The following is a 24,057-nucleotide window of genomic DNA, read 5'->3' on the forward strand; positions in this document are numbered from 1 at the left end:
CAAGCAGCTACCCGCAACTCACGCCTTTCGTATTATTTTTCTGAAGTCAATGTTTTCTTTAACTTCGATATATATATATATATATATATATATATATATATATATATATAGTATATATAATATAAAATAATGTTTATATAAACACAAGCATACATTGTCTGCATAAGTCATCGTATACGACATACAGTCATATTGTTTACTGTCAGAAGGTTATGATGTATTATGGTAGATATTATTGTTTTTATTGCGTCATGAGTTTATTTTAAATCAAATAAATTCTGCTCTCTCATGGAGATGTGAAACAACAGGTACAGGGTGCTCAGTAAAATAATGTTAGATAAATTTAATTTTGATGTTATCACAAAATGGTGTCATATTCGGGAAGGAAATTTAAAAAATACACGTGTTAATATTAATATTTTTGGTAATTGTAGTAATCATAAACCTTCGGAAACAACTAAGGAGATTATCTGATGGACACAAAAATATTTTATATTTGTCCTATTCAATTATGTTCAAGCATACATTTTTAATTTGTAATCTGATGACACAATTTCCACAAACTTAATATTATTTTTATCATTATTATTTTCTAATTATTTTATTTTAGTTTTGTATTTATTTTATTTTTGGAATTCATTTCAACACCCAAAATTATTTTTAGATTTATAAAGACATCGCCTCTAAATTAGTAAGTAACTTAAGTAACTTTAAATCAACCTTAGAAAGTACTAAACAAATTTGTGTATTTTTGGGACTAGTGATACCTACATTTGAGTTTGATAAAAAAGCAAGAGAAATTCACAAAATGCTTTTAATTTAATATCTATATCTCCTGTAATTAGAATATTATCTATGATGTACAATAGGTTTTTATTAAGTTGTCCCAAAATATAAATATAAAGTGCCCGTTTTTTTAAAGTGTGCTTACCATCCGTCTTTAGTAAATACTTAAGTAAGTAACTATCAAGGCATTTCCTCCAGTCATTCCCTCTCCGAAATCTTTTTCTAATGAAAAAGTTGAGAAACAAAATTTTTCAAATGTCCTTTTAAACAACCTATTGATCAACTTATAAAACATTACAGCCAATAATTGTCTAAATTTCATTGTTAAAAAATTAATTTGAGGTGCACAACACTGCAGTAAGTGGAAAAAAACGAATGAGTATATTGGCAAGTCAGATAGATCAGAATTATGTTACAGAGAGCTATTATAATTTTCAGGTGAATCAATCCGACCCATATGCAAAACAGATGACTGTAAGAAAACTGGTAAGTCATTTTTGATCCGCTGTTTTAGAAGTTAAAATTGTACTATTGTCTAAGGAACCACTATTTACGAACTATTGAGCCTATATTTAAGAAGCATATATTAGCAACCAATTTAGCAACCAATTGCTTGTAAATTTACCATTTCTTTATGTCACTCACACACACACACACACACACACACACACACACACACACACACACACACACACACACACACACACACACACACACACACACACACACACACACAGCACACACACACACACACACACACACACACACACACACACACACACACACACACCACACACACTCTCACACACACACACACACACACACACACACACACACACACACACGCACACGCACACGCACACGCACACACACACACACACACACACACACACACACACACACGCACACACGCACACACGCACACAGCACAAGAGCAATACAGTGTTAGGAGCGGAATACAAACGTTTTTCTTTAATCGTATCTAAAAAGATTAGGCAAGCAAAAAGTTGACTATTTCCTCAGGTATGCTTGATAGAGTGAATGGTAACTCAAAAAATATATTGGGATATTGTAAAAAAATTATTGAAAAATAAATGAACCTGATGAAAAAATTAATAACAAATGCAAATTTATTGGTGGTAAAGGGGAGATGAACATAAGATTGCTGATATTTTTAATAATTATTTTACTAATGTAGTGTCCACCTTAGGATCAAAATGAATTTTGGCTATTCCTTGACTTATTCTTGAAGGATCAAAAAATAATTATGACTGTATTTATTCTCAGTTTGAGTTAACAAATGAAGAAAGTATTTGATACTATTAAAAAAATGAAAAATAAACCTAGTTGCGGTACCGATGGTTTGAATATATTGACTATTCAAGGAAAACATTTATGTGTTTTGGCCCCTTACTTTATAACATATATAGAAATCTTTTTATCAGGGTTCGTTACCGATGATTTCAAAGTAGCTTCTGTGACCCCTTTCTTTAAATGTGGTAATCCGTCCGAGAGATATTATCGTACCGTCCGATCTCCAGTCATTAATACCATAGGTCAAGGCATTTGAGACAATAGTTAAAAACAAGTTAATGTTATTAACTTGCGATTTTAAACAGTAATTCATTATTTTCTCAACATCAATATGGGTTTCTTCCAGGGAAGGGGACAGGACTTAGCACTTGAAAAAAAAAAACAGTGCTAAAAATATAACTTACTCTAAGGACCAACGTAAAATTCACACTAGCAGTTTTTCTTGATATTCAAAAGGCCTTTGATACCTTAGATATCAATATATTAATTAATAAGCTTAGAAGTTACGGTATAGGCGAGACTGCTCTGGATTGGTTAACATCATGTTGTACCAAAAGATAACAAATGGTTAAGATTAACAACGTATACAGTGAAATTTTGGAGTTATTTACATGGAACAGCTCAGGGTGGTGTATTTGGTCCATTTTTATTTGTGGTATATATTACTGAAAATGTTAAAGTTACCTTTATACTCATCCATATTTTCATTTGTAGATGATACGGCTTTAGTGTGCTCGGCATTTAATAAGGAATTCACTAATTACTAGGGTAAGGCAGGATCTAAAAATCATATCTGAGTGGATGATCAACAAATAAAACTTGGAGAATATAATTTTTCTATGTTTCTAAACCAAAGTCTCTTCTTTTTTTCGATCAAACTTTCAATAAAAAACCTTTTGAGGAAACAGTTTAAATTTGGTTTGTCACACGCACGATTATTCATGTAGGTGCACAACTACATATAGAAACAGTAGAAAGTGTTAAGTACCTAGGCTTGTATATTGATCATTATCTGAAATGGATCAGCATATCAATTACCTTTCAAAAAAACTTAGGAAAATAAATTAATCTGTATTTCATCTCAAGCAGCATATAAAAGATAGACATATGAAACAACTTTATTTTTCTTGGTTTGAGAGTATACTAAGGTTTGGAATAATTCATTATGGAGGAAGATTTTCGAACACTACTGCAGCCAATTATAATGGCACAGAGGCATACATTGCGTATTGTATTACGCAATTCTTTTTTTATATGGGATTAGAAGAATGGATAGAATGAGTGTTATGTTTTCAAAGAAAAAAATATATTGAACTTGAATCACTTGTATAACCTTTGTTCGTTAATGCATATCCGTAAATACATGGAATCAATTTAAAATTAGAACTGCAAACAGACTAACCCGCAGTGCTCAATTTTTACAATTGGAAATACCCTTTTTTTCTACAAGTACTTCTAAACGTCAGTTGTGTTACCTGGGTCCAAATTTATTTAACCGTTTTCGTTATGGATTGAGAGTATACTAAGGTTTGGAATAATTTTAATGAAAGAAAAGTAAATTTGCAATGAATTAAGTTTTAAAAAAATTAACCGTTTAGTTATTGGTTGCTTATTAATTTATTGGTTGTATACATTTTTTGTTGGTTATTGTTTCATTGTTAATTATATTATATTGTTATATATTTTCATAGTTTATATTGTTATACATTTTCATAATTTATATTTTTATACATTCTCATAGTTTATATCGTTGCATATTCTCGTAGTTTATACAATAGTTATTTATTGTAGTGTCATATCTATGTGTATACAAATGCGTATGATTCATGTGTATGTATGCGGTTGTGTTGTGTTAATTCAGGTTGAATATAGGTAGTTTTTTTGTTTGCTTTTGTTTCAGTAGCCAAATGTAATCATTGAGGAACTGTAAAACAGAGAAAGTATTGTTTAAAATATAGACAGGCCATATTTATATGAATAAAAATATCATATCAAGAATATACAGCAAGTCAGCAGTAAATGGACATACAATTATCTAGTTTTGGTTCCCGCACGCACCTTGCAGGGTGCATTGGGACAATGAATTGTGACCTTACATTATAATGAATTAAAAAGAGTTTGTGAACCGTGAACTGTGTGAACACACACACACACACACACACACACACACACACACACACACACACACTTTTAAGTACAAATAAAATATACACAGGTAACCTTTTATCGACCCATATGTCATGTATATATGCTTTTGAATATAAATAAAATGTATATGAATATTATTCTTTATAGGTATAAAAGGTATTTTAAAAAGAATATGTTAAGAATACAAATGGTTAAATATTTAGTCTGAAATATTTGTATGTATCGAAACAAGAAATACGTAATACAGGGTTCGGCGAAAAACACGGTAACTAGAACTAGACGGTAGGGCTCACGCGCATCTAGCTGTGAGGCCGTGACGTCATCTGCACCTAGCCGGCCGCGCCGTCCACTATGTATGCCTAGCTCCTCTGCTCTAATCCTAACAGGAAGCGATTTTATCAAGCTTACGGTTGGCGGATTTTCGTGTTACCTTACTTAGACTATTATTATTTTACTAACACTGGCTCACATGTCAAGAAATTTGTTTTAAAATTAATTATTATATTAAGTTTTGTAGGCTAAGTTAGTTACTACTGAAGAACTACTTAGGGTAATTGATTTTAAAATCTTTAATTATTTGATAAGTACAATCAAACTTTAATTTTTTTCATTTCAAATCTTTCGAAAAGGTTCAGGGGTTAAATAATAATTTCGTTAAATGAGATTTTTTCATATGCAGTTATTTATTATTGAAAACCCTTCTACATACACTATAAAACATGGAATAAAATAAAATGTCGAAACAGTTGTAAGGATCAATTTAATAAATAGATTTTTAAAGGATTCTGTACAAGCAAACGTAATTAATATATATTTAGTTAATCAATTAGAAATGTTACAAAACTAACATTATTTAACAATAGTGCCTTGTGTTTGACGTAAATCGTTACATAATTTTTTTATTTTGTTCATCTTCTTTGTTCTTTTTTCTCGCAGTGTCAGAAGATTCGTCTTTCTTCATTGCTCTTTTGAGTTCTTTTTTCTTGTTCGGTTCTTTAATTCTTATACAGGATCGCGTTCTAACATATGTTACAATAGCAAAATCGTCCATTCACCGAACTTTCCTTTGATTATATCAATCAGCTTCTTCATCACTTTTCATCACTTGAGGACTTTTATTTAAGCTATCACCGTGAAATCGTTGAAAATCTTTTTCAAATTATAAAACAATGCTTAGCCATTTTGGTGACGGATTCATTAGAGTACCCCTTGATAAAACCGAAACCCAGTCTGAATTGTTTGAGTTTCCAGTTCTTTCTCCATATTAAAAATCACTCTTAAGGCCTTTTTTATTAACACGGTATGCTACATAACCAGCTAAAATTTTGATTAAATCTGTGTTCTCTTCAGGGTAAACTAGTTTATTATTAGTTCTTTCAGTCCACCTTTTCAATCAGTGATTCTGCAATGGAAATAAATTCTTCATTATAGACATCGTTCGCTTCCAGCTTGCCTTCGGTCAAGTCTGTATTTTCACAATGTAGTACTGGTTCTGCTAAGTCTATATTTTTAAGAACGTCCATACTTAACGTTTAAAACTTCTCAGCAATACAACTGCCTGTTTTTAATATGTCACACGCACTTTTGCTGAATAACATGTATTTTATTCTACGTGTCACTGCTGTGAGGAGAGGGTGGTCGTAAAATTTCCCAAATCCTCTAATTAGTGCAAAATACGACCCCAGAACATCTTGATTACACTTCAATGATAGTAAATATCTATAACCTTTGGTTTCTAACTCCTTGAATAAACCCTGTAAACTTCTAATTGAAATCATAAAGCCTATTTGAAAAGGCAATAGTTCTTTTTTACCTATTACTTGGCAGAAGAACAAAGATCATACAACTTATTTAAAATAACATCCTGGTCCTGTAAACTGGTACCATACGTACTTTTTAATTTGTTAGTAGGGTGGTGAGGGATTCTTGAATTCAATACAGTACATCAAAAACCGTCATTGATAGTGTTTGAGTAAATTTAAACTTATATCTAAAAATCCAGGAGGAGTAGAGAACTGTGACAACCGTCTTCCTATAGTAGCCTTGCTTGGTAAGGGGTATTTTAAAGTATCTTTAATATATGCAAAGGCTTTTTTTAAATACACCTAATCATGACGGCTTTTGGATTATCATGACAGCAACAACTTCACTAGAGCAAATTGTAAATTTTGCTTTTAAAAGTTGTTGTTGACTTTTAGAAAATAGCTGTTCATATTTAATTAAATCATGTTTTAATTTAGTTATAACTTGTTGGGCACATTTTATTTGTTCTGTTAAAAAATATTTTTTCCTTTAGTTCTTTGTTTTCGTTTATTAATTGGATGTTCTGCACGTCATTATTACATAAATGTTGATTTTCAGACTCTAGTTCGTCTAAGGCTCCTGTAATTTCGCTGCTTCTTTCTTCTGCCGAATTTTCTATTAACGATTTTACAGTTTTCTTACAATTACGTTTATATACAAGCATTTGTCTTTCAAATGGATCCCAAAGTGTCGGTTGAAGTTGGAACTGTTAGTATTTTTCGTGTTGGTACAGAGGATTCTTTAAGTTTACGTTTGGGTGGTAGGCCTAATAATTCCGATTTCAAATCTCTTTCATAATCACTTTCCAAGAAATGTTCCGAGCAAATTCGGGCTGTTTTACTGTTGAATTCATCTTTTCGTTTACAAAAATGCTGCCATTGTTTGTGAAGATCTTTGTCCTTTGGAAAAACGTGAAATGACAATTTAAGTTTCTTTGCATTATCTTAATGGTTTGTACAACCAGCAACGGCGCAACACGGCATTTTAAAGATAGATAAATACTCAGTCTACCGATAAAATTCATTGAAAACAATCCGAACACTACAAACACAACCGTCTTGGCGACAGACCGCACTACAAATAACTAACAACACTAGAGCCCTTTGTCTAGTGCAGGGCGGTCGGTCCGCATGACGTCATCTGCCCGGCGATCCACTGCGCATCAACCTCGTGAGCGCTACCGTGTAGTTCTAGCTTCTAGTTACCGTGGGAAAAAAAACCTCCCCGGTTTGAGCAAGCCTCTGAGTTGTAGTGGGGGTATAGATGTGGAGGGGATATTGTTCCGTAGCGGCGTACGTGCCATTTTCAGTGTTCGCCATGGCTTAGCTCGGTGAGCATCGGGCGTTTGTTGTGGAGGAGTTTATTAAAAATGGCAGTTCTGTTATTTCTACTCAACGAGCGTTTCGGATTCGATTCGAAATAGGCCGACGTGATAGTGTTCCTGATGCGAAAACGATTAGACTGTGGGTGTCAAACTTTAGACAAACAGGGTCAGCACTAAAAAGAAAACCAACTGGCCGACCTCGAACTGCAATAACACCCATCCAGAATGTGGCGCGAGTGGGAACATCCATCCAACACTCTCCAAAGCGTTCAGCGGTTAAACATGCAGCTGCCCTGGGATTGTCAGAAAGGATTGTAAGGAGAATTCTCCATAAGGAACTTCATCTGCATCCCTACAAAATAATGGTTGCCCAAAAGTTGTCTGAAGAAGATTATGAAACTCGTAGGGCTGCATGTGATGACATTTTGCAAAACATTCCCCCAGTTACTGTCTTCACTTCATTTCTTCTGATGAAGCCCACTTCCACTTGTGTGGAACTGTTAACAAACAGAATTTCCACTACTGGGGTGCAGAAAATCCTAAGGAAATCTACCAACAACCACTACACAGCCCAAAAGTCACAGTTTGGTGCGCCGTTTCGAAATTTTTGGTGTGAAGTTTGGTCCGTACATTTTTGAAGAAGATGGACAAACAGTAACGGTCAATGCCAATCGCTATTGTCACATGATAGAGACATTTTCTCGGCCCAAGATCAACCAGTTTGTTTTTAGACCATGAGGAAGAAGAAGTTTGGTTCCAACAGGACGGGGCCATAGCTCACACTGCTCGGCGGTCCATTGAAATGTTAAGAGAGTTGTTCCCTGGAAGTCTTGTTTCTTTAAGAGGAGACATTCCCTGGCCCCCAAGGTCACCCGACTTATCACCTTGTGATTTCTTTCTGTAGGGCTACCTAAAGCCTGAAATGTACAAACATCGTCCCAGAACTCTGCAAGAACTAAAAGATGCCATTAGGCAGGAAGTGGCAGCCATTCCAAGGGAAGTTACACGAAGAACTATGGAAAACTTCAGGGAAAGACTTCGTGAGTGTCTTAACAATGGGGGACATCATTTATCGGACATAATTTTCAAAACCAAGTAAAGTGTACTAAGTGATGTAAAATGGCACCATATAGGCTATTTACAAATATAAGTAATTGTTCTGTATGTTTCTTATTCTTTTTGAAAATGCCTATTGAAATCAGGGAGGTTTTTTGCCGGACCCTGTATATTGAGGAGTTGATTGCTATAAAATTAACTGGAAAAAAACACGAAAACCGATTTCTTTCTTAGACCAAGAGGAACCTATATATGAAGTTCCATAGGAACTTTTATACCAAGAGTTATCACAGGACACGACATTGTTTTAAGAGGGACCTGTTGGGTATTCAATAAGGAGGGCGTTTTTTGTGTCCAGTTGGACATGAAAAGTAGACATAAAGCACAAAGGAACTTTAAATTACTGGTAAAGTGCAATAACATTAAATACTAACATTACTGACATCATGAGGGAATACGATTTTATTCTATCATCGCACCCTCCATGCTCATGAACTTGGCTTGCAAAGAAAAGCTGGAAAAATAAATATTATGCCAAGATCAAATAGTTACACAATTCTACTTAGGACAGAAACCATATAATTATGATAAAATAACATAACATAAACAAAAAATTATCTTTCGTACAGCTTTTTAAGTAAAGTTTTCAAAAACAAATTTAGGATGAAATAATGAGTCACAAACAGAGTTCGTTAAAGTGAATGTGTTTGATCAAACTTGAAAACGTTTATGTATCTACTATATAAAATCTATAAATATATACAACACAATTATTACAACAAGCGTTTCATTGCTTTTTGCCAGCCGATAGAATCCTGAACTACATGGATCCGTCTGTTAGGCCCTGTGATGACTTCTACAAATTTGCTTGCGGGAAATTCCTGGAATCCGCAGAACTCCGAGATGATATGGTACGTCCAGTTTGTAAGCTATCGTTAAAAAGAATTAAAACGCAGAGATATATGTATATTATTGAATTATCGTTAACTATGTTTTTATTATAAACTTGTCAATCTAAAACCTACTATTATTTTCATTGAATTGAAAATTGATTATAGACGTTAATCATTTTAAACTCTAATATAAAAAAATTAACTTATTCAACTTAGACTACGTTCGTCCAGTTGAATTTTGTCATGGTCCACCGATAAGGTGCGGCCGATGAGCGACCCCGTAAGTAGTCCAACTCAAATATCAGTAATGGTTCGAAAAACACCCTCCGGAGAAATTTCACCTATTAAATCATTGACTTTAATTTCAGTAAAGAAACATATAGTATATTGTTATAAAAATATTTGCTGTTCTGACAAATATTATGTCGGTTTTGGTTAATTTATGCTATACAACAGATTATAGATTATCTCATTTGTCCAACGGAAAAGTGATCAATTAATCAACCAAAAAAGGCCTAGGATTAGTTGGATTTAAATTTCATATCATTTTTACGTAGTTTGAAGGTAAAATGGCATGGGATTATTAATTACCCTGCCACGACTGTAAGCACGAGCTGAGGTTTCATATTTTAAAATAACAAAAGCTCTCGCAATTATCTTGGAAATGTCATAAAGTACGAGTAACACAAGGTGTAAATGATTGTTTACGTCCTTTGAATGATACGTTTAATCTACGAATTGAAAAAGACTTCCTTCATCACATTAGATTTATATCATTTTCATAGATCTATCTGTTAAGATAACGCTTGAAAGTTATAATCAATGCCAAATTTTCACGTTTCCAGCATCTATAATATTTCAGTTTTTTTCAGATAATATACATCTAATGGCTCGCATATCAAAACCTATAAATTAGACATTTGGTACATATCACTTAATAGTTTTGGTATAATGATTAAAATATGATTTCAGACACAAAACTCTTCGTTTAGCCAAGTAAATGATATACTGGAAGATCAGTTGAAGGCTATAGTTTTCGAAGAGTCGAGACCTGATGAACCTTACCCATACCAGACAATGAAACATTTTTTTGACCTCTGTTTAGATGAAGGTAAATGTACACTAAATTGCGACGAAATAATTGACAAGCGTGCATGGCTGTTTGTTGATCTATATTTGCAGCTATAATTAAATATTTTTATGAAAAAAATACTGATATAAATATGTTTATTAAAATATAATAATCTTGTAGACCTAATAAGTAAGACTACTGGTCACGAAACTTCAATTATTTCTTTACATAAATATTCATTAAATTGAACATTATATCAATGATAATTACTGAAATAATAAATATAACATTTTTACTATACATAAATTAGGATTTATAGTAATATAAATTGTAATACATTTAATTTACGAGTATATTTCTTCTATCAACCAAAACATAAATTCAATCCCAGAGACATAAATTGAAATGTTTTATTTTTAATCGTTAGTTTATTGAATTAGTGGGCTTTTACTGCTCCACGCTCGTTTTATAAGTACACATCTTGACAACTTAATTTTTTATTCAAGACTGTCTTGTACATTGAATACATTTAAAATGTTATTTCATTTTGCCAAAAATATTCATAAAATTTTAATAATAAGGAAGTTTATCACATATTGAGTAGTTTGCAATATTACCTCCAATCTATTCAGTTGCCCAAAGTGCATTATATGAATAATCATTAAATGGCATTCTTTCTTTATTTCTTTATCACTGCCTTTAAATTTGTATATTCAATTATAGATATGTTTTACTTTCTAAGATTCAAAATGTTATATGTTGTTAAATGTGAGTGTACACAATTCAAAAGCTTAAATTTAAATATATTATGTGTCAAATAAATACAATTTGTAAACGTTAAACACATGATTAAACACTACTTTAATTAAGATTAAATTTATCTTACAAAGTAATTAATTAGAACTAAATTGTTAATTTTTTCTGGTATTTTTGGTACGTATAAACTATAAAACATCATCTGCGTTTTTGTTAATAAGATTTATAATTGTATATTATTGAAGAACGATATTATGTATTTATAGCAACATTACAGTATAGAAATAAATTAAAACATTAACTATTACATAATTTAATTAAATTCAGAAACTTCAATTATAGAAATAAAGAATAAAATTATAAATACTCCTGCAGTTTGTAAATACTGGAATAAATAACATCAAATAATGAATAACTCTCGGTGATTAGACAAGATAGATGCCAGAGGAGTAAGTCCAGTGGTCTCAAGGCTGGCAGCTGCTGGAGGCTGGCCGGTGCTGGGAAACTGGAGTAAGTTTGGCTGGAGCTTCCTGGACACCGAAATACGACTGAGAAACCTCTCTATCGGTGGCGGAAGTCTCTTCCAGATATTCCCATCCATTGACGCCAAGAATACCAGCAAACGTGTCATCGAGGTGTGTTTTTGTGTGTATTACCATACCTAAGGATGATAATACATGAGAAGGAAAAACGAGCTTATCCTTCTTTTGTCATTAATTTTGCATGAAGTACAGTAAGGAATATAAAGTCCTAGAGTTACAAGGGTGAAAGAACTAATAGAAATGGCTGTAGTATTTTTGAATTATTGAAAATAAAGCATCGCGTGGTGTGTTATTTTCCGTTTAAAACCTTTAGCTTTGATTAGCTCGAACTATCAGATACAGATGAGTTGAAATTTGAAGTGATATTTTAGAGTCCAAATTTTTAAAGTGGTAATAAATTTAGTATTTTCAATGGTTTTCCCATGATGTTTATAGAGTATAGTCTTGAACATAACACTGAAGTCTGTTAAGCAACATAAAGTTTCATGCTAACTAATAAAAATATGAAACATGAGTGGATACCAAATATTCTTTAGTGGAAATAAAAACGACAGACAATTGTATTTTATATAAAACTAGCTGTTACCCGCGGCTTCGCACACAATCTTTAGAAAAGTCCTTATATTACTTAGTAAAAGCAATTGTGCGCGATTAGCCGCGGGTAACAGTCTAGTTCGTCAATACATTCGTAGTATTTTTATAACGAAAACTCTTGATTTTCTATAAAATAACCAATTACAACCAGATACCCAGTTACCCACGGCTTCGCACGCAATTTCCCTGCAGAAAAATTGGGACATAGGAGGCATATTTCTTTTGAACGTCCTTTTGTTACCCTTCTGAGATAAATAGTCACTGAAAGATACTCCAAGCTCATGAACTATTTAAGATTTAAATTTTAAAACAGTCTCAATATGCACTTGTGAAATAACTGGAATTTTTCTCTAATATTCTATGATTTTTGTATATAATTGAACTATATTAGCCCAGCGAGGACAGGAGTCAAAAGTCGAATTCATTTGCACACATACGATGTAATAAATGATGGCGCTCAATGTAATTTTGAAACGAAAAATAGGCATATATTAGGTACATATTATTACAGTCTAATGATTAAGAGCTCCAGATTTTTAAACGAAATTGCGTATGGTTTTTTTATTTTAGTCTTTGCGCGTGTATCACTTCTGGATCGAATTATTTATACTCATATATATCCGATGCCATTATTGAGCTTGCTTTGTTGTCTCGATCGAGAGAATATGTATGCACGGAGTTGCAAGGTAGGTTTTTATAACATTCTTTATATTTGTAGCCAACGTAAGATAGTAATTTTTGATATCTGCATTGCTCTTCTGATCAAGCACGAGCATGGTTTTATATTAGAAACATATTGCAGTTAAAGTGAATTTTTACGTAAGATTTTGAATTGTATTATCTGGACAGTAAAGTCTATGCTTAACCAGTGATTGCAGAAACAGTTGAAACAAAATTTGCTGATTCTTCCTAAGCTTACTTTATGGTTTCAAACTATAAATGTAAAGAAATTTAAAATCGTAATTAAATTATATAAACATATTTTGTTTTGTCGCATTATATATGTTTACAAAGGGAATACTTGTTAATTGAGTTCGTCTTTCGATGAGACAAGAGTTATAGAAATTCGGAGGAAATGAAATCAATCCGCTCGATTCGTCGACAGGTACTCGACGATTACCGATAGTCAGCAATTGCTCAGAGAAATCTTCAGCAGATGTATCGTTTCAACAATGCAACTCTCATGTTTGTTGTCAGCTGAAGTTTCTTAACATAGATTCGATGATTTGAGGCAAGCGTTTATCTTGTCGGCAGCAGTCGATCTGGGAATTACTGGCAATGTTTGGCGGAAATCGCCAGGCAGTAAAATCATTGAGCCTCCAAAACATCTCGAGTCCCAATTACGTAGATCTTGCAATGTTCGGTAGAGTGCTTCCAATGCACGTTTTATGCGCGATTGTGCATTCGTCCCAGATGATGATCTTCGATTCTGATAAAACTTTGGCCATAGCGGAGTGCCATATTGCATGTTGGTTTTTCAATATATTCCAGATTTAACGGCAATTTAATGCAGAATGTGTCGTACGACATCCTTTTAGTAATGTGGCTGCTATTCCAGAAGAAGCAACTGCAACCGCAGTGTTGGATCTTGCACGAACAGTGGCTAAAATTACTGACATGAGGATATGTCTTACCAGTTCCACCAGGGGCAAATCCAGGAAATAGAAACCACCATTTCCATCATCAGTTGCCTTCATTAATGTATCATAAACTTCCATTTGTTGGGGATCTCATCAGGGGTACATTCGTTTGAACTTCTAAATCTAATTCCTGGTGATCATATTTACGTTTCCTTTCCAATTCTCGATTAAATGCGTCATTCATATCACAATTTGGCACTGGCATTCCTAACCCGACTAATAAACTACCGCATATGAGATAGCACATGTCTTCAATCAAAAGCAAGGCCCTATTATGTATCTCCTAAATTCATTTCAAGATTGGGATTTCTTGAATTGACACGAATTTGATGTAAAATATCTTCTGCCATATTATCCTTGTATTTTGTGCCATAGGTTAGATGGGTTCGATGGAAAGCATGTCCGAAATGATGATAGCAAATAACGTAATCTGACTTGGAGATGCAGAGATAATTGCTTTCAATTGTAAAAAATTAAAATTTGAATTGTATTATCTGGATAGAAAAGTCTATGTTTAACAGTGATTGCAGAAACAGTTGAAACAAAATTTGCTGTTTCTCTTAAGCTTACTCTATGCTTTCAAACTATAAGTGTAAAAGAAATGTAAAATAGTAATTAAATGATATAAACATATGTTTCTTTTGTCGCATTATACATGTTTACAAAGAACAGCTGATTAAATTTGAAAAGGCTCTTTCACTTAATAACATATGTTTGCTGCAATGCATTTCTTACGGGTATTTCTGTAACTTTTAGAGACCAGTGGGGCGGAATCCTGAATCGGGAACGGGATAAAAAGTATCCTATGTTCTTATCCCAGTTCTTAGCTACCTCCCTACCAATTTTTCAGCCAAATCGGATCAGGCGTTCTTGACTTATAAATAGTGTAACTAACACGACTTTCTTTTATATATATATAGATAAAACTTGATTGCTAGACACGCGGAAAATGCTCTCATCTTTAATTTTGATATCGTAAAGTATAAGGTTAGTAAAGATTAGAGGTGCGAAAACAATAAACTGAGTATGCTTAAACCAATTCCACCACCGCAAAAAAAAAAGAAAATTGGAAAGTGTCATTTACCAGAAGCTAAATACAAACAAATAATTTTAAAAAAATCAAAGTTCGTTTCCCACGTTGTAACAGAGTTCAAACCCCTAAATGTCTGATTAATCATTTACTTAGTGTTTAATAGCCGAAGAAGACAGCAAATCTTTCTTTTTGAAACGTTGTGTTAAATTTTTTTGAGACACACCATTGTGGTAATCATCTGAAATCCTGGACTGGTTTCAAATGATCCATTATCAATGTTGAACTTCAAATTATTGAGCTCGTTTTGAAAGTACGTAGCTAATTGGAATTGCTGAAATAATGAGATGAAAGTTGTTTGAAATGAATATAAACTATCACATTTTTGAATGCCGATATATTTATACAGATTGACCAGGCCGGCTTGGTACTGCCACGGGAGTTTCTAGTCAAGGGACTGAGCGATCCCATAGTCCAGGCCTACTATAGTTACATGGTGGACATAGCGGAGATGTACGGGGCAGATAGACGACTGGCACAAGTGAAACTCAACGACAGTTTGATGTTCGAGATAGAGCTAGCAAAGGTAGGTTAAACAGTGTCATTTTACTTCAAAGCACTCTCCAATATTAGATTAGTGCATACTGAGGCTGAATAGGAAATTCAATATTTAACTGGAGATAAATTAATGGATGGAAAATTGTCATAAGTAAGGATTAATGTTGACATCAGAGAGCCAATATAAATGCTATAAGGCTATAAATGATTGATCCCGCATGAAAAGGCATGAAAAGGCGTGCATGCAAACAAATTTTATCACCAGCAAATGATAGGGAATTCTTATATAAATAAGTTTATGGTTTTATGGTTAAATTATGGTTGAAGATAACATTTTAAGAGTATTGCAAAGTAAAAATTTTAAAATCTTTCTGTCATACTTTATTAAAAATATATGATCACAATCAGTGATTGAAACTTTTGAAGTCCTATTAATTTATACTTACTGGTCTAAGAACTATTGTTGGAGCATTAGTTAATTATACTATTTAAGTAGTAGTTATCTGTGACCATTTATTTTCATTAGATTAATTTATAAATGCTACGTAGACATATATAAGATAATCTGCTGGAAAACTTGCACATAAATCGTATGCATACATACATACATTGATATATGGATAAAACAAGTAACAAAAAAACAGTCGGCCCATGCGTTTGGCTGTAGCGTGCTGTCACACAGACAGACAGGCACGCAGGAAAAAACATTCTTTTTAAACTCTTATCCATGGGAAGGAGATACTTTTGGCGAGAAGCTCGAGGGCCCGAAGACACTCTACATGTAATTGAAATAAATTAGCTTCATGTACTTCAATGGTGTTGGCAGAGTTTTATCCGACTCAGACCGGTCAGTTGGTATGTTCATAAGGAAAATTCGTACCAACATTAATTGTTAAAGATAGTAGCGTTTGCCTGTAATATTGTGTGATAGATAGGCAAAGTTACGACTGCTTATAATTCTGTCCGAATAATGGCGTGACACACAGTAAATAGGTTTCCCTGATATTTTACATTTTTAGTCATTTATAGTTTTTAGTTTTATTTATTTAGTTTTGTAGAGGTGTTACTAGACATCAGTTTCAAACCGAAACTTATTACACTGTATATTATTTATTCGTGTTAATACGTTAAACATCCATTACTGATAATATTTCTGAGAACATAAAGTAATGCCTAAAACAAATATATAATAGAGTGCACAATTGACACTAACTTTTAGTATAAAATTAATCCCCAAGAATGAGTTCATATGTGGTGGACAGATTATATGGTGATCACACTCGGTTGTTATAATAACATAAGTAGGTTTAAAGAAATGTTTCCTCAAATTTTGTAAGGTTTGAATGAGTCATAATTCTTTGTTTGAAGGTTCTTTTTGACGATGGAAGAAAACCTATTTTAACCTAGTTTGTAATTATGTATTAGGTTAGTTATTCACCTGAAGAAGAGATCAGATTGCAGATCTCGAAACGTACAGGTGTACTGTAGTGTTACTGATTTCTTGTTTCACTGATCGATGGCAAATGTCCGGAAAAGCGAGTCATAATTAATTGAGAATATTCGTAAAATCGATGATCCCTTCTAGTTATTTTACGACAATACCCCCAAATTCTGTAATCTGATCAACTGAAGCACAACTGCTACAAACTCACTTAATAGTACTATATTTTCTAGATAACAGTACCTCGAGAACAAAGGCGGGACTTTGAACGCATGTATAATCCCTACGGGCTGGAAGATCTGATGGCAGAGTTTGGCTGGGTCAACTGGACAGCACTTCTGGAAAGCATGATGCCAGCGTCTGTGCAGCTCAGGAAAAACGAGCTGATTATCGTCAGCGAAGTGGAGTTCCTCAAGAAGCTTGAGGTGTTCCTACAGAAGTACTCCGATGAGTAAGTGTTAACATGTCTTAGAACGAGGTACCGTTCTGGAACCATCTAGATTTTATGGATCGAGAAGACATGTTCGGGTTAACAGATTTTCAGTTTTCTGCAGTTTCGAAGTGATTATTTTATCTCTGTTAAAAGATCAAGCTGCAAGTTAAAGATTGTATATTGTATAAGTTTTAATATGTGCTTGTACGAGGTGTGTTCTAGAACCATCTTGGTTTTATCGATGAAAAAGGCGTTTTCGGGTAAACAGATGTTCAATTCTCTGCAGTTTCTGACTATTTATATCTTTCTAAAAAAAGCAAGTTGCAAAGTAAAGAAAGTATATTGGATAATTTAATATATTATTAAATATAATTATTGAAAATAAAATAGCAGTGTCTCAAAACTGATAGTTACTTTAAAAAGTAGATTTTAAGTGTAGTTATGATGTATCAAGTTTTATTGCGTTATTTGTAATCGTTAAGAAAATATTAGCCACTGCAGAACATTTTGGACAATCCTGACTTTGGTTAGTCGAATATTTGTGTAGTTTAATAGTAGTAAGCTCAGTAGCTAAACAGTATATTTTGTTTCAACACGTTATCTGTGTTTATAAACTTCTTTACTATAGTATTACACACCTATAATGTACAAAATGAGAAGTAGCGAAATATTATGTAGAGTGAAAATAAATAATTTACATGAATGAACTAATTTATTTTGGCAAATACAGCTACGTCTTACTTTGGAATATTAATGGTCAGTCTTTGTCAAATACAGTATGTAGTGCATTTATTGTTGTTTTTATTTGGAGTTTTTAGTTTAATATGTAAAATAAATTTTAGAAGACTTTATTCTTAATCTAGAAGTGTTTTTTTTTAAAAATATTAACGAATTATGCGATTATGATTCAAAATCAATGAAAAACACATTTTTTCAATAAAAGTAAAACTGTTAATTGTACGAATTTGTAAAAATTAATGTAAGGGAATTTTAAACATAAATTTGAAAGTATCAGAATAATTATTATGTAACCATTATTCCGTAAGAAATTATGAACTAAAATTTAAATAAATTCAAAAATTTTACTAATATATATATATATATATATATTCTATACTTATATATATATATAATATATATATATATATACTTATATATATATATATTCTATACTTTATATATATATATATATATATATATATATATATATATATATATTGGTCTTCCGATCATATGTTAGTTTGGTTATCTAAACACATATGTGAAAGAAAAAGCAAAATTCAAAATAATTGAATCGTAAAAAGTAAGGGCTCTGTGGTGTAATGGTTGCACATTCACATTGCAAGTGAGAGATCCAGGTTCGAGTCCCGGCGGAGCAAGTACTTTTTGCCATTAGATGTTTATTGAAATTAAATTAAATTAGGCTATTGCCACTTATACAACAGTATATACTGTATACAACTTGTATACTTATATACAGTTTAAAATAATTATTCTAATCCTAATTATATATATTACACACTTTGGCCAGAGTGATTGCCAACTACATGATGTGGGCAAGCAGCTAGTAGTATGACGGAAATTCTGACCACCCAGATGAGGAATAGGAATATGGAATATAGCCGAGCGACTGAAGGAATAGCTGCGCGAGAGCCACGGTGGAAGAAGTGTATCAGAGTCGCTTCAAGGTCAGTATGTAACATAACCTTCAATGCTTGAACAATTCTAATCGAATTGACCTGAAATCATCGTTTTACAAACTGATGCTCAAGTAATAGCATTATGTAGATCTGTATTTCCTAACGTAAAATATATAATGGCCTTTCCAAATAGTTGTTTTTGAGATTGACGTTGGACCATTGCAAACGGTCAACCGATAAATTCTAAAATAAAGAAATTATTGTTAACTCAGCTGATTCATCAGTTCTAGCCTTTCACTGGCTCTTTCTTCGCTCTACGTTGAGAGATACTTTGATGAGACCTCCAAAAAGGCAGCTCTGAATATGACCAATATGATACGTGAAGAAATCGTCCGTAACATTCAAGAACTGGACTGGATGGATGAAGAAACCAAGTAAGTAATTAGCTGGATAAGGCTTTCGAGATGGTATCCTCAAATATGACCAACGTATTATACTTTAATATTGAAGAAATCACCCATGACATTTAAGAGCAAGATTAGGAAAAAAATCCAGCAATATCTATAGCTTTATGTGTGTGCTTCATATATATCATGCAAAATTCGGCCAAAAAGTAAACAAAAACATATGTTTTTAGAGGTGGTCCATGAGGCACTATCACAGGTCCGTTGCTCTTTAGATACTATGTTCTGTACTCGTACATGCATTACGCTGATGAGATGTGCTGTCTTACTTGCAATAACATACATTTCTAAAACCAACAACGTTATCTTATAAATGTTATGGGATTATAAACAATGCCAATCGATTTATTCTTTGAATTATATTGATGAGTTAGGGGACCCGGAACGCCCATCTTCGTAATGTTAATATAAGGAACATTTTCTCAGAAAACTGTATGTAGTACAGACTTGAATTTTTTAGCACTGGTTAAGTAACTCTTGATACATACGTTGAGTTTTTTGTAGGTGTGTATGTGCTAGCATAACTGAGAAAAAAAAAATATTTCATAATACCGCTTTTGAAAATTACTTTTTTTTGTATTATATTTTTTTAAATACACAAATATTAACTATATCCAGTGAAAAAAACTCAGTATATGTATCATAGCAACCTACACATTGTGTAAAAATTTTAAATTAATATCTGCAATAGTTTATGAGATAATGTTCCTTTTATGTTAAAAAAATTAAATTTTCTGAAAACGGCAAAAAACTGAAAATACTTATTTTATTCATTACCTTAATACATTCCAGCCATATAAGCTGGTGTTTCTTCTTCATCTTGTCCAAGTTTTCTTTTATTTAGCTTGTTCTTCCTTCTAGCTTGCCTAACAAAGTCTGACACAGCTTTTTCAGCACTCCGAATCCGTTCTCCGTCGAGCATTCTCATCGCTCCTATTGTGCGAACACCTGGATCTATTCCTAATGAATGTAAAACCTTACATTTTGTGATATATCCATCATTATAACTAGCCACTGCCAGTGCTTTTAGGAATTCTCCCCCAAATAACGCTATTTACACTTTCATTTACATTTTGGGTCTTCCCGTGTAAACATTTTTTCAATAGATTAGGATCAACTAGTGCTTTGAAAGTTGGTTTGATTGCAGTCATTATAGACTCTGGTATAGTGTTGTTATGACTATATGCTTTATTTTCCGCCTTTGCTTTGTTATATTTGCACCAAGATGTGGCTCCATCGGGGCACAACCGATGCTCTGGTTTATCGTCTGTAGATCCTATGTGGCAATAAATTCCCCAAATAGCCTGTCGCATTTCTTGTAGATTATTTGTGTGTTTTTTATAGCTTGTCCATAATAGGACTGAATTTTATCAATTAGCTTGTCAGTAAGGCGAGTTTTACCTCCTAAACTCTTACCGTCATTTAGTTTTTGATTTTTTGATTCTAATTTTAGTCGTCGTAGTCTGGCACCCATTCTTTTCATTACATGGTTTATACATTCTAAATTTTCAATTTGTATGTCTCCATAGGGTCTGCTGGCAACAACACTGTCAAAACTATTGCAGTCTCCATCTCCCAAATAGTGTGTGTATCTTACATCGTATCGCTCTACTGACCGGCTAAATATTTTTATAATACCAGCCCCCTCCATGCTTCCACTTGAGCCCTTATGGTTTGCTGTACAATGATCTTCATGCTTATTTTTATCCAAACAAATGCAGTGTTTTGACATAATCTCCACGTCCATTACTTTCCCATTATCAATACTAGTACATGTAGTGACACCGTTCAGAGATTGATGGCCCCTCCGTTGCCAAGTACCATCGAAACCAGCTGAAATGTTTCTAGGATCTGCATATACTTCAGGCCTAGTCCGCTTATCTTCTTCAATGATAATTTTGTTTTCTTCAACAGCCTCTTCTAAAGCTTTGGTCATTGAATCAATTGCTATATCCTTTCAGTTTTCTAGTAGTACAGAATCATACTGAGCAAATTTGGTGGGAGGTTGTGGAAGGTTCAGAATACCGCACAAGGTTTGTCCAGCAGTTTGGCCCTTCCCAATACACCGTAGGCCATAAACTAATCTTATATTTACATCAAACATTTGTTTATTCTTATTAGGTATGTGGACTTCTTTAGAGCTAGTCAAAGTTTTACTAAAATCACAGTATGTACAAGATAATTGCAAGTTCGAAGCTAGGCCTACATTATTTACAAAAGTGATGTGTAAGCCACTCTTTTTACAACATTTACAAAGAGAGTTTTCTTGAAGTATATCTGACAATATACTAATATCAATAATTTCATTTTTGTAATTTACATCAGTATTATAATTATCATACTCTGACAAGTCAATCTTTTTAGTGGAGCTGGACACTTTAGTTGGTTGAAGCTTTGTAGAAGTTGGGTTAGGCCTAACATCTAATGAACTAGTAGTTGGAATTAGGTCTACCTGTTTCTTTTTGCCACGTCCTCCAACACCTTTTCTGCTTTTGGTAACTTTACAACTAAACCTAGGCATTATTATTTACTAATGTCACCAAAACACCAACAACAATCACAAAACCTTATTTATAAACACAATTCAATTGAACACACAAGCATTTGTTTATGTTTATATTTTTCACAATAGTAAACAAGGAGAAACAAGGAAGAAGTTTGTGCAGGTTAGCCAACACAAGAAAGCTGAATAGCCTAACGCTTCACAAAGGTTATATATATATATATGAATGTATATTACAATTACAATAGAAACAAGTTGTAGTAAAAATTCTTGCGTATAACCGTCTGTGCAAAAAAACTTTAACTAAAGATTTATAAGTACAATATTCAGCAAACATATATGTATTATATATCAAAATACTCAGAAAGACTCATATTTTCATAAAATAAAATTAAAAAAAAATGTTTAAAATTTGAATTTTTCCCTTTCCGGGTCCCCATTTTAGTGTTTGATTACAGATTAATTAAATCCAAACCATTAATGCACAACTCACAAGATGATTTACAAATTTCCAGAAAACGAGCGGTGTACAAGGCGTCTCAAGTTGTTCAACATATTGGTTATCCTGATGAGCTAAATGATATTAACAAAATTGAAGAATACTATAAAGGGGTAAGCAATAGACTATAAGTAGCATAGTTTGTTGGTAGAGACTACTCTAGATAACCCGTATTTTCCATTGTACCACTGTTAGTTTTGCGTGTGCCCTCCATAGATAGCGCTAAGTGATTACACATATCTAGATCTCTATCACTTTACTTACTTTAACCCTTTAGAACATATAATGTGATCCTAAAATAGGGAGCAAAACTTCGGCAAATAGTTAAACACACTAACAATAATGGTAATAAAGGTCCCTATAAATAAATGTCTAAGAAAACTTAATTTTTTTTATTTTCTGTCCATCTCTCTGTTTGTGTTTCTCACTTTATGCTTTTCTAAGTAACAGCTACAGCTATAAAGTTTTTACATTTCAAACATACGAACCTGAGCCTTCCTGAGGAATATTTTTGCCGTTTCTTACCCATAAATATGAATAATTCTTTTTCTGTTTCACTGATCGAGCAGCAGCTAGTAGTTTCCTCTTGGTAGGACTGAGACTCTCGTTCACGTAGACGGGAGTAGCAGTGGTCGAAGCGTAACCAACGGCAGACGTCGATAGCTTCTCTGCAATTGTTTATATCGAGAGCAACGCCAACCTTTTTCACAACTTTATACACGTCTTCGTTGTTGCTTTCAGGCATCCCTTGAATCTCGAATGTGTTGCTGCACATATATTGTTCATTGTCCTCAATCCTGAGCTCAAAATCAGTAACTTTCCTTTGAAGATGGATATTTTTCATCCTTAAATCTTCAATAAGTAGAAGGAACTCAGTTAACTTTGCACTTTGACTTTTGATTACGTTGTTTTGTTCATAATTTTTTCAGTAACAAGCTCAAACGATTTGTCAATTTAAAATTTAATTCACTTACGGACATCGGAAGCTTCATTGTGCTTTTTTAGCACGTCAGATAAAGCTGTTCTATATCAGACACCGGGCACAAAATTCAAATTCAAATTCCTTTAATGTCGTAAGACAACTTTTGTTGTATGACAGAGTCAAGTACATGCTGTATATACGTAGCTTATAAAGAAAACAATAAAAATACAATGGTTATACAACAGTAAATATTATACTAAATTTTTTTATTAGTCTACATAATTATAATTATTGTCAAAACAAAAAATGTAAAACGAGTCACAACTTTTACAATTGTTAGTTTATGTCCGATTAAAAAGAAGTTTACAATTCCAACAAATAATACAAGAAAAACAAAACAATAAAACCAAAACATTATTATACTAGAAACTCTCCCACCGTGTAAAAACAACCCGCCACTAAATGCTCCTTTAGTTTTCTTTTAAATTCTTCCTTATATTGGATGCACTTAAGCGGATCAGGAAGTCTCCAAAAGCACCTGGCACCGACATTGTGCGGTAAACTCGCCGCCCAAACTGTCTGGTGTGCAGTTTGGCGGAGGTTTACTCGAGCCCGGGTGTTGTGCTCATGTACTGCGGA

The 24,057-nt window shown here is 33.1% G+C and overlaps 1 protein-coding gene across 1 annotated transcript; it reads left to right on the forward strand.

Annotated features, from left to right (window-relative positions):
- Positions 1-1,225: 1,225 nt before the first annotated feature.
- Positions 1,226-22,642, forward strand: LOC124354297 (neprilysin-2-like). Its single transcript, XM_046804640.1, has 8 exons — positions 1,226-1,272; positions 9,236-9,342; positions 10,297-10,435; positions 11,582-11,787; positions 15,368-15,544; positions 17,191-17,408; positions 19,315-19,464; positions 22,513-22,642. Exons 2-8 carry the CDS (start codon positions 9,256-9,258, stop codon positions 22,625-22,627), a joined length of 1,092 nt encoding a protein of 363 aa, XP_046660596.1. The 5' UTR covers positions 1,226-1,272; positions 9,236-9,255; the 3' UTR covers positions 22,628-22,642.
- The last annotated feature ends 1,415 nt before the right edge of the window (positions 22,643-24,057 follow it).

Source organism: Homalodisca vitripennis, chromosome 2, assembly GCF_021130785.1.
Source record: "Homalodisca vitripennis isolate AUS2020 chromosome 2, UT_GWSS_2.1, whole genome shotgun sequence".
In the NCBI taxonomy this organism is placed as follows: domain Eukaryota; kingdom Metazoa; phylum Arthropoda; class Insecta; order Hemiptera; family Cicadellidae; genus Homalodisca; species Homalodisca vitripennis.

Bases quoted from the DNA above. Each gene is read 5' to 3' on its own strand.
- LOC124354297 (XM_046804640.1), top strand. From the start codon at position 9,256: ATGGATCCGTCTGTTAGGCCCTGTGATGACTTCTACAAATTTGCTTGC. The intron at 11,788-15,367 runs GTGTGTTTTTGT...ATATTTATACAG, and splicing joins CCAGCAAACGTGTCATCGAG to ATTGACCAGGCCGGCTTGGT. The intron at 15,545-17,190 runs GTAGGTTAAACA...TATATTTTCTAG, and splicing joins TCGAGATAGAGCTAGCAAAG to ATAACAGTACCTCGAGAACA.